The 11,515-nt window shown below is 33.3% G+C and overlaps 4 protein-coding genes across 8 annotated transcripts in view; 2 read left to right on the forward strand and 2 right to left on the reverse strand.

Annotated features, from left to right (window-relative positions):
• Window positions 1-616, reverse strand: part of NUDT22 (nudix hydrolase homolog 22) — a 10,295-nt gene extending 9,679 nt beyond the window's left edge. Inside the window, exon 1 of one of the 4 annotated variants that reach the window (NM_128949.3) lies at window positions 83-459. In NM_128949.3, coding sequence (NP_565776.1) covers window positions 83-398 — 316 coding nt within the window. In that variant the 5' untranslated portion in view covers window positions 399-459. Of the gene's footprint in view, window positions 1-82 lie in introns of all 4 variants that reach the window. The other 3 variants (NM_001336477.1, NM_001336478.1, NM_001336479.1) reach the window with 3 other exon arrangements.
• Window positions 617-812: 196 nt separating this feature from the next.
• On the reverse strand, window positions 813-3,069 carry iqd9 (IQ-domain 9). The gene is made up of 6 exons (NM_128950.5): window positions 2,655-3,069; window positions 2,123-2,247; window positions 1,934-2,050; window positions 1,618-1,845; window positions 1,410-1,523; window positions 813-1,326 (listed from the first exon to the last, which is right to left on the reverse strand). The coding sequence occupies exons 2-6, from the start codon at window positions 2,186-2,188 to the stop codon at window positions 1,060-1,062; spliced, it is 792 nt and encodes a 263-aa protein (NP_180946.2). The 5' UTR covers window positions 2,189-2,247; window positions 2,655-3,069; the 3' UTR covers window positions 813-1,059.
• Window positions 3,070-5,488: 2,419 nt separating this feature from the next.
• AT2G34000 (RING/U-box superfamily protein) lies at window positions 5,489-6,301 on the forward strand. Its single transcript, NM_128951.2, has one exon. The coding sequence runs from the start codon at window positions 5,735-5,737 to the stop codon at window positions 6,188-6,190; it is 456 nt and encodes a 151-aa protein (NP_180947.1). The 5' UTR covers window positions 5,489-5,734; the 3' UTR covers window positions 6,191-6,301.
• Window positions 6,302-9,093: 2,792 nt separating this feature from the next.
• On the forward strand, window positions 9,094-10,996 carry AT2G34010 (verprolin). 2 transcript variants are annotated; one of them, NM_128952.3, is made up of 5 exons: window positions 9,094-9,801; window positions 9,901-10,020; window positions 10,120-10,208; window positions 10,296-10,434; window positions 10,512-10,996. In NM_128952.3, exons 1-5 carry the CDS (start codon window positions 9,427-9,429, stop codon window positions 10,689-10,691), a joined length of 903 nt encoding a protein of 300 aa, NP_180948.2. In that variant the 5' UTR covers window positions 9,094-9,426; the 3' UTR covers window positions 10,692-10,996. The 2 variants fall into 2 exon arrangements, with proteins under 2 accessions (NP_180948.2, NP_001325210.1); NM_001336480.1 differs by having other exon boundaries at window positions 10,296-10,996.
• The last annotated feature ends 519 nt before the right edge of the window (window positions 10,997-11,515 follow it).

The raw sequence follows: 11,515 nt of genomic DNA on the forward strand, positions 1-11,515 counted from the left end.
ATTTCAAAATTGTTCCAAAGATGTTCATCATCAGATTTATATGAGACTAAGCAAACCAAACTTTCGAAAAGCAATTACAAACCTGAGTGAGTAGACAATGTGGAAGACCTCTTAGTAAGAATCACACGCAAATCACCATCGTCTCCTTCGAAGAGACATATCAAGACAGCAGCTTTCTTCGGTCTGAACCTCACCGGAGCCATAGATTCCTGAAACCCAACGTGGGTTATCGATTTCCTGGTGCTTTCCTTGTACGCAAGCAGCTCTTCCCTCTCGTCGAAGGATGACGAAAGCGGCGGCTTGTATACACGCAGCTGCTGCGCCAAGGCTAAGAGTCTGGAAGATCCAAAATTGAAGCTTTTCGCCGTTGGCGACGCGGCTGATGCTCCCGACTTCATGGAATTGCAGTGAATTACAACAGTTGTCCGCTAGCCAAGGCTCGCTTGAAAGGCAGACCAATGGAACTTTTGGCAATATGACACTTAAAAAAAAAAGCTTTTTGCCCTAAGTTAGGTTGAGGTTTTGGTTGATACCGTCCTGCCGAGGGACGGTAAAGAAATAGTGGTACGGAGAAAAAGGTCCGTACCACCATTTTCTCGTAATATTAAAAAATATGTTCTACTTTGTGATACTAATCGGCAATTGGATTGAAAGTGGTTCAAAAGTCAAAACTTGAGTTGCATAGCCTAGAAAAACTTACAATGAAACTACACTAATGTACTCCAAATTATAAATTGATAGGAAAGAAACAAGATCAAAACTTAGGGTAGGCATGTCAATCGGATTAATGTCAATCGGATTAATCCGATCATCGTCTAAGACTCGAATCTTTTGGGGATGGACTTTTATAGAAAACGATAGAATTTTGTTTGGGGTTACTATAAGAGACAAACAGTAGCATGTATTAAAACAAACGAAAAATCACAAAGGTCGTTGCCTACATAACAAATACATGTATTTACATCACACCAGAGACAGAACATAGACCAAATAAATATACCCTCAAATCTTCAAGTGTACGTGTATACTCTTTAGATGCAAACAAAGTTTAACTTCACTTCAAGCACCTGGAAATGACAATCTCCGCGGTTTCACTGTGTTTCTAGCTCCAGGAAACGGAGTTTTGGCTGGAACTGATGATAATGACACTGTTCTCTTTGCTGGTGAATTTGAGTCTGTCTTTGAGCTCTTTGGTTTCTTAGGAGTCACTGAATATCTTACTTCCCAAGGCCGAGCAGATATCCAACGCTCTTTCCAGCTCCAACCCCAATTAGTGTTTCCTAGCTCATAACTTCCCAACCACTGAGTCTTACCATCAGCTTTCCACTGTTAAAAAGGTCAAGGATTAAAACTTTTCTTCTCATATCAAAAGCAGCAAACAAGAAAGAAATGGCTTTTTTATTCTATACCTGATGAGAGAAAGCATATGCCAAGGCTCTTTCTCGCTTAATCGTCGCTTCTTCCCTTTGAAGTATCCTCTCCAAGATTTCATCTTTTGTCTCTGACCCACCATTCCATTCAACCTGCAATTATATCAAACTCAGCATGAGCTTTAAACATCTCAAGTAACAGTTTTAGAAAGTAAAAACATGTTTCAGTCTTTCACAAAAATCTTACCTCAACATCATGAAGCTTTGCCTCAAGCTTTTGCTGATGCTCTAATCTTTTATTCTTCAGTCGCCATTCGGTTACCATGCAAACTCGGCGAGCCTTTATCTCTGACTGTATTTTACTCCATGAGTGAAGATACCTCAATGTGACCACAGCTTGGTTCTTCACAGATTGTTTCTCAGTTGATAACTTTGCTCTTGCAATTCCTTTTAGACGCCGTAAGCTTTTTCTAGCCTGTCCACAACACAAGATCCCTTTAAACTTCCAATGTAAAAAATGTAAAATCATGCAAATGAATTTGGAAAACAAAAACTCAAAGAACCTTATAGGCTTTAAAAGCAGTCTGAATCCGAGTAGCAGCCCAATCCTCACTACGAGTAACTAGTGATGTACCCTTCTTCTTGGAACCTTTTTTTGGTTTCACAGCACTAGTTTTTTTCTGTCACAGAGAAACACTTTTGTAAAACACAATTCAGCATTTGGTTAATTGCCAATGTAATGTAACACATACCTTTTCAGTTCCTTGTTTACTCTTCTTCAATCTAATTATTGCCTTAATCAAATTCCCAGAACCCATCTTAGAGTCTATCAATTGTCACCAAAACACCTTGTATATATGCAAATGCTGCTCTAACCCTGAGATTTGAAGCCAAAATACTCTGGTTAATAAAAAAAACAGCTAATGTTTAAGGATCAACTACTCCACAGAAACTCTTTTGTTTAATATACAAAAATTGAATGTGAATACAAGCTAATGATTATTGGATTGGTTCTTTGTACTCAACGACTCAAAACACAAGCAAAATCAACAAAATCAAGTACCCAATTGAAAAGTGTATTCAATTAGAGAGCAAACCATAAATACTTGAGTGAAAACAAACCCAATGCTATGAAAATCGAAAAAGGTTCAAACTTTACTAAAAGAAATGACATTAACCACAACCACTAAATTGTCTATTCTCCAGATCCAATCTACAACCATTGAAACACAGCAAAAAGAAGTTCTAGTTTTCAACGAAGAAACAAAAGATAGATACAAAAACCTGAGTTCAGGACCAATGAAAGAAGCTCGTCAAAGAACTGAAAAACTGGTAAAGGCCGCGAAGAACACTGAAGCAGAGAGACAGAAAAACAGAACAAGAGATTTGGTGACTGAATGAATGATTAAAGGGTTTTTGCTTGCTCTGTGTCTCTGTAGTGAGGAAGAAGTAAAGACTTTAAAAGGGACATCATTACAGCGTCGTGACTCGTGGAGAGACTGGAAATATTAGGCTGTAATCCGCATTTTTATTTTTATTTTATTTGTACTAGTAATCAGTAATTGTTAAATCCAAATGTTACACCAACAGTTTAATGTTAAAAAAATATACATAAGATTTGTCAGATTCTACTCTCTTTTTTCATCACGTTGTATATCGTCTTTTTGAAGATACGAAGAGTTTGTAATTATTATGGAATATTTTTACTTTCCTTATAAGATGTCATAATTATATAACACCCATCTGCATTTTCGTGACTCGTATATACTCCTCTAAATTTAGAAGTTGAAAAGTAGTTTGAACAAAAAAAAAGAAGAAGTTGGAAAGTAGTGAAAAATTAATTAGAAGATGGAAAACTTAAACCACTTTGGTTTATGGTATTTTTCCTTTAAATATCAACTATGACAGCTTAACCATCTGTGTATGTTTAAACTTTAAAGTTATGATTTGATAGTTTGAAGTTTGAACTTTCAAGCCACCACCGATTGATAAATGTGTTAAGAATTATGATGGTTTTGATGACTGTCTATGAATTACTAATTGAGATTGACTATATATCAACTAAACTATTTAAATTTGTTAAAATTCTTACCAATCAATAAATATTTTTAAATCACTATCCCTTACCGTTCAACTATCTTTTAATTTTTCAAATTATACCATTTTTCTAAACCACAAACACTCCTATGATCATATCATTAAGTAAGATTCTAATTAAATTAAAAGTGGGATGTTGTAGTCCAAGCGGATGTTTCTAAATTTTGTGTGTGTTAATTAGCTATGTATTATGTCATTTTCACTGTTTAACTTCTATTGATAACATAGCTAATTAGCTATAAAGTGAAACAACAATATGTATGGTTGTTTATGTAGTAGCTATATATATAATCACTTTAAAAAAACATAACACAAATCCAAATGAAATTATTAGTATCATTTTATTACAAAATAATGAAGTACATGAATTTGAAATATTTTTGGCTTTTTCATAAAAGATAGTATTTATCTTGATATGAGTTAGTTGACGTATTTGGATATTAGTGATTATTATACTTCTTATCAAATGGTTTCTCGAAGTGGTTGGTCTATAATGATGAGCAAAAAAGCAATGGTTAGCAGAATCATTTGACTTCGGCCGAGGGCCTGAGGGGGTCCGAAGTTTCCAAAATCGATATTGCACCTACCATACACTCCTTTTTGATCCATCTACCACAGACAAGAAACAAAATTAATGAATCTTTTAAAGATGAGATTATTAAATGTCCCAATAGTTAAGATCAAATTTATGTGGATTCAGCAGCTCGAGCCAGCCACCACAACTGTGGTTTGTACCTAATTCTACTGAATAATCACAGTAAATGGGAAGATCTCGAAAGCTGGTTGACATTGGTTTTGAGTGTAGGTCTTTGCATACTTAATCAATGAGAGCATCTCCATTGGGAGTATTTCAATGAGATACCTAATAAAAAAAATAATAATTAAAAAAAAAAAAGTAAGAGAGAAGAAAGAAAAAGTAAGAGAGAAGGAGAATTGAATTTCTCGCAGGAGAAACTTTGAGAAACTATTCTCATCTAAATTGGACAGCTGTCATCGTATTATTAGTTCAAGTATTAAATAATAATTAATATTTCTGTTTTGATTAAAATATATATATATATATATTTTTTTTGAAAAACTTTCCTTACTTTTACTGATGGAGATGCTCTGAGTAGTAGTATATTTTAAAGAATATAGTAATATATTAAATCATTTTTATCACTGTAAAAAATATATCAAAAACTAGTATTTGTAAAAGGAAATAAGAGTATATATATTGTTATACATAATTTGTTTCTTTTCTATCATATCGCTCAAGATTTTAGTCGACTACATATACAAAACAATTCACTATGAGGAATAACTTACAAATTTCATCTCCAATTTCTTTAGCTAGAAATACTAACCACTTCAAGATATAAACAAAAACGCAATAAATATATCATTTTCTATCTATAAGGTTAAAGTTGGGAGATTAAAAAGTATAAATTTTGATGATTATTTTCGATGATTACAGTATGTAAAAAGTGGTCCAAAGTGTCCCAATAATATTTCACATAACAATTGGTCCAAAATGTTCGTAAGGCTCTAATTGGCAAATATGTGACCAAAGATAATTGATGAAGTCAAAGTGTTGTTTTAGACTTAAGATAATAAGATGGTTATATTTTTATCATCAACTTTAAAAAAATATGAAAAGAAACTCCATAAAAACAAAACGCAAAGACATTTGAGAATGAAAAATCCAAGAGGTTGACAACTGTTAATTTGACTTTATTACTCTAGTTTCATGCTTTTTCAAAAATTATAACCATATATAAAATCAAAGTACGTAGAACAACAAACTAACCTAAAAGAAATTTCCTCACCAGTATAAATATAGGGTTCCTACAAAATTTTGCAGCTATTAATGATTTTGTTTAATCTTTATGTCTTTTCAGATATGTAGACAGTTAATCCAATGCGACCATGACCCCGTTCATATCCTTATCCATTTAGCATTTTTTTTCCTTCAACTTCTATGTTTGTTAATTTGTTTTATATACAAAACTTCACAGAACCCCACAAGCAGCAAACTAAACCAATAAACTAATCCCATTTGTGGTTTACCGATTCAAATCAACCATATTCTTTAATTCAACTGATAATATCATAATGTTCCCAAGTTCATTATAGTGGTGATCGTATTTCAACTCTTAATCCAAACATATTCAAAGGGAATGTCAACTCTCAATGATCTATATATAAAAACGGTAGATATGTTATTAGATTTTCTATCTTTGTTAACTTTCGAGAGCCATTTTTGTGTGTTTTTATAGATCAAAGAGATGGGTTTCAATGATCCTTCATTAAACACAATCATCCTTTGGTTCGCCTCCGTAACGTCTCTCGTGACTATCTCAGTCATCTTCGCCCTTCTCATTATTTGTTTACTCAAACGCCGTAGGTTTGATGTATCACCGGAAACCGAGAACGAGAACCAAGGAAGAAGAGAGCCACGGTGCCAAGGGCTTAGCGCTTCCGTGATTGCTGCCTTTCCCACCTTTTCTTACAAACCGGATAATAATGATCCTGAGAGCAACAATCAGGAGATCGAGTGTCCGGTTTGCTTAGGATTAATCCCCAAGAATGTTGTAATTAAGGTTTTACCAAATTGTATGCACATGTTTGATGAGGAATGTATCGGTAAGTGGCTTGAATCACACGCAACTTGTCCTGTGTGTCGTAGATTGGCTGAGCCAATGACTAGCAATGGAGATAAAGTCTTAGAAAGAATAGTATAGTGATTTTTTATATATGTCAAATTATATGATTTTTTTCTTTAATTTTGCTAATTATTGTAATATTTTTTCTTATTGATGTGAAATGTACAAAGGATATAACTTTTGTTTTTTTAAGGATATATAACTTAAAATGCAGTTATGTCATTTTACTTGAATTGAGATGCTGGTTATGAAAAGAGAAAGTCGACTTTTTATTTTTAGATCGAGAAGTTATGCATGGTTCACTGCATCCTTCCGTTTCTAGTTCAACTTTCTTAGACGGAAGACTAGAACACACTAGTTGTCTTCGCAAGTATATGGTCATATTGAGTTTTGAATATCAATCAAGTTTGTTATTAAACAATGTTTGGCGTTAATTAATAATGCATTCTTCATCATCATCCATATACTATAATGTCGAAAAGTGCAATGATGGTCACCTCCTTACTTTACATACTACAAGAAAAGAGACTAATTCTTACGGTACGTAGAATACTATTATATACATATAGTCAAATCTTCAAAAGTCTATGCAAAAGTAATATTAGTTGTTGATCCTAGGAGGTGGCTTATAAGACTACTCTTGCGGGGAGTTAATCTCTTTAAAGTCAAGACAAAAGCTTACACTCCTTTTGACCAAAAAAAAAAAAAAAGCTTACACTCCTTCGTGATTTACGGTTGAAGTTCGAGATCCAAACTTAAAGGACCAATAGGAAGCTTATGTACCGGGCGGAGTCTCCAAAACACGAAGTAGCAACTCACACATGTGTCAGGCGTGTAAACTTGTCTTGTAGTTTAGGTTCTTGTTTAAAAGAGATCGATGGAGGGAAGTGGGAATACACTTGTCATTTGGAAATAAGGGAAAAGAGAAAGTTTGTATTTTGTTAGCGAGAATGAGCTAAAACTATAATCTTTGAGAAGATTTGGTAAAACCTCTCAAGAGATGTGGTTTTCTCTCTAAGTTTAAAACTTATTAAATCGCCTTAACATTCATTCTATTTTATGTTTTTCATATTTACTTTCTTCTGTTGCTTGATATTTCTGTTTTGTTCTTGTTCTTGATATCAAAATCTAAATGCATTTTTGATTCCGCTTAAAGTTCGAGTATTTTAGAGTTCATCAATCTGTACAATTAAATTTGTAAGGCGTAGCTATCATGTTCTATACTTCTATTACTACTAAAGATTTGAGATTAATTTAGATATTTTATGTAAAATTTGACATTAAAAGATACACTTAATTATTTTATGAAACAGAAAACAATCATAAAATGACACTTAATTAGTTAATTTGATTTGAGAGGAAGAATAAACTATACCTACTTATAAATACTTTTTTTGCTTACAAAGTATACAATGTTCATTCTCTGGATGATATCTAATTCTCTTGTTTTTTCATTTTCATCACATTAAATTCAGTCAGGTTTTGATTTCCTAGATTAGTTAAATATTGTAGAATTCAACCTCATGACTGTTCCTTGTTTTCTCTTTCTCTTGCTAGTCTACAATAACTGTCTCTCTTTTATTCTTTTTCATTTTAAGAATGAACAGCTTAATATCATATGTTCAGTATTACCTGATTGGTTGGCCGATTGTTTTATGACATAACACTATGTAATGAGTTATACACTTATACTTATATTTACCATGCAATGGGTTACTTTACTTTGTACAGTTGACAACGTAACAAAAGAATCCATTAACAGTTGAAAACATACATTTCATAAACCCATTTCTCAACGGATATTGTCGAATCACTATTACAGTTGATCTTATAACGTGCGAAACAACACCTAGATTTCTGATGATTCGTTACTCAATTTAATAATGCTAAATTTCGTAATATTTAACCTCAATTAATTTTGTAGCACAGCGTTCGAACGCTGTCTTTGAAAACATAGGGAGAGCAGTGTAATCAGTAATGTTCTCTATAATCGAATCACAAAATCAATGTCAATAGTATACTATATGATTATAGATTTCTGAAAATATTGGGCACGTGATTTGCGTTGGATCATCGTAGGGTATGGGCCATTTACAAGTAGGAGGTCAATTTATAAATTATTTGATACAGATGACGCAAGGATATACATGATGCATCATCATTATTGTATTGTTTACATATTCAAGAACAACAGGAAAACTAAAATTTAACACACAAAGATAATTTTTATTATGATTCTCGTTTTCTTTATATAATAGACGCAGGGATTTTGTATGGGAACTATGTGCCAATATAATGATATAATCTCATTTCTGAATAGAGAACACATAACATTAAACCCAAAAATATCTATATGAGATGTGATGCATATAGGTTGTTTTGAAAATTTGTTTCCCTAGCCCCTAGCTAGTAAGGAAATACATAATTTAGTTAAAAGTTATAAACATTCTAACAGAAATAAAAGAGTAAAAGACAAGAAACTTATTGACTAATATTTCACAAGTGGGTTACATATTTTGGCTTTGGCCCGCTTTTGTTACGGGACCATCCATGATCCATCCATACAAGTTTCAATTTCTAAAATAATGAATATCCCCCAAATTTTCCGATTAATCATAACGTTTTCTGATTCTCGCCAGCTTCTTGAAATAGAAAATTAAATTTTCTACTTATAAAATTTTCATAAAGGCCCCTACTCTTAATATAAATTAACAAACTAACAATTTTTCTAAGGGTCCCTACTTTGGCTAAATTGTAGAAATTGCATTTTATGTGTAACGTAGATGATTCAGTTTTCCTTATTTGTTTGGTCGATGATGAAATCTCTTTAACATTGATCTCGAAAAAAGAAAGAGAAGACAACTTTCATTTAGTAAAATTGTTGAACTGAAAAATAAAAGAGATAAATCTACAAATATTTAATAACTATGGGGTTATGAAATAATTATGGACTTTTCATGAAAGCGAAACTTATTAAAAATGATCTATAAAAAAATATTGTTGGTGGAGGAGAATCACAATATTTTTCCGAGAGAAAATCACGGAAACCGATGTAGATTCTCTATCTCCAGGTTGTTCACTTTCTCATTCATATAAAGAACAAGAAAGATAGAGATAGAGAGATCTAAAGAAAGCTAAAAACATGGAGTTTTTTTTGAATTTTCTTTAAATTCCCACGACTTTTCTCACTACGCAAGAAGAGCCTATTTCTTCTCAGATCTTACCTTTCCTTCAATCTCTCCCATTTGAATCATCATTTTGTTTCTCAAAAACAAAAAAACAAAAAAAATACTTTTTCTCTGCACTTGAGAACAATGTGTAGTAACAACAACACAAGTAGTGGAAGCTATGGAGAGTTACAGTTACATGATGAGTCCTCTGGTTCTTGTCGGAAGAAACAGAAGAAAGACAAAGTACGACGAAGAGGACCTGGTGTTGCTGAACTCGAGAAGATCCGTCTTCAAGAAGAGTACAAACCTCCACTTTCTTCGTCTCCTTCATTACCAAACATTGATCATCATCATCACACTCTCTTTGCTCCGGCTAGTAGCGTCTATGATTTAGTGATGACTTCTCCAAACTTTTCTTTCCCCGAGAAACTTGCGTCAACGTTACCGGTTTTCCCGATTTCGTACGGATCTTTGATTCCTCCGGCGCCGATTTTTCAGAGGAGCCAACATTCTCTAATGGTAATTAAGAAAACATGATTAATTATGAGTAAACTTTCTTTGTAATTACGTTATAAGTTCAAAACATTTTTTTGTTTTTTATGGTCATGATTTATGCAGATGAATCTACCGAATCCATCTCCAGGAGCAGGAAGATTTTATCAATTCATAGAGCCCCCTTCAAACCAAAGATCTTGCGTCGATTCTGTGTCTCAGTTTCTTGAAGAAGAAAATAAAAAGGCAAGATTTTTTATTGAGATATTATTGCCATAATTTGTTTTCTGAAAAACGTTACGTTTTCTAATGTTTTTGATTTGTTTCTTTGGTATCTTTCCATAGATATTCACTGCTAAGAAGAGGCCATGGCCTTTTCTCACTGACACCACGAAACCTAGTGTTGGACCAACCACAACATCAACAATCATAAGGTTTTGTTTTTAATGTTTTTGTGTTTCTTTGATTCGCTCATTTTCTTGATACACCCAAAATCCTAATCTTGAATGTGTATGTTTTAGGCCGGATGCGACACAAAACCGGTCAATGGGTATAACTCCGGTTCAAGAGACCGGTACAACAACTAGCAACCCCATCGCCATTGATTCACCTACGTCCATTCCACGTCATTACCCGAGGTTTATCCCGCTTGGTTTACAGGTAACTAAACTAGAGATCATTCTATTATAATTTGATTAAGTTGCTTAGACCGTTTCATTAAACCATCTTGGTTTTAGTATGAACAACAACAACAAAAACTAAAAGACTTGGATGAGACTATGCAATGGAGAAGTAAGAAGCCTTTCTACAGCTTTATACCCTCTGGTGATCCGAGCAATGATGACCAAGAACAACGACCATGTGACCTATTTGGATCAGCTGCTGATCATGGAATTGATCTCAACCTTAAGTTATAGGGATTTTCATAGCAAAAAAAAGTTATAGAGATTTTAGAATCTGTCTCAAATGTAGCTTAGGATATATCATAACTTTCCCGCAACTCGATTATTTTATGATTCATCCACGAATCAAGACATATTTCTTAAATAAGAAGGTTTGTTGGTAACTCTGAAAAGTCTTGGTAAGACCTTTCACTTGATTTTCTAATGAAAACTACTACTTTTGCTAACAATAGTATGTAGAGTGATAAGTTCTGTTGATTTGCAATACAAAAACAGAACAAAATTCTGCCATGAAAAAATGAAGGAAATTGTTTCTAAGGAACTTGGTTTAGCTATCTGTGCAAGTGCATATAAACTTCTGATTTGAGCTCAAACCTTATAACATCAGCAACAACTTAAGAACCAGACAGAGTTTAATCAAAAGAAACATGGTCTTTATGAAGCTTTCATCCACAATATGAAAATGGAAAAGCACACTTTGAAATTGATGATATACTCTCTCAGTTTGATCAGAGCTAAAAGGTGAAAGCTTTAGCTCTGACCTCGAAGGTGAAAATGGATATAGATAAGGACAAGAGAGAAGATATACATAGCAAAGGCCATTACACAGATCCAGAAAGGATAAGTTGATCTCACATAAGCCGGTAAGCCGATTGCAATGCCAACTACCACAACAAGAAGAGATTCTATTGAGTATTCCCATTTCAGTCCTCAAATGTAGCTTTGGATATATCAAATAACTTTCCCGCAACTCGATTATTCTATGATTCATAGACGAATCAAGACCTATTTCTTAAATTAGAAGGTTTGTTTGTAACTCTGAAAAGTCTTGGTAAGAC

Source organism: Arabidopsis thaliana, chromosome 2 (genome assembly GCF_000001735.4).
Source record: "Arabidopsis thaliana chromosome 2, partial sequence".
NCBI lineage: Eukaryota > Viridiplantae > Streptophyta > Magnoliopsida > Brassicales > Brassicaceae > Arabidopsis > Arabidopsis thaliana.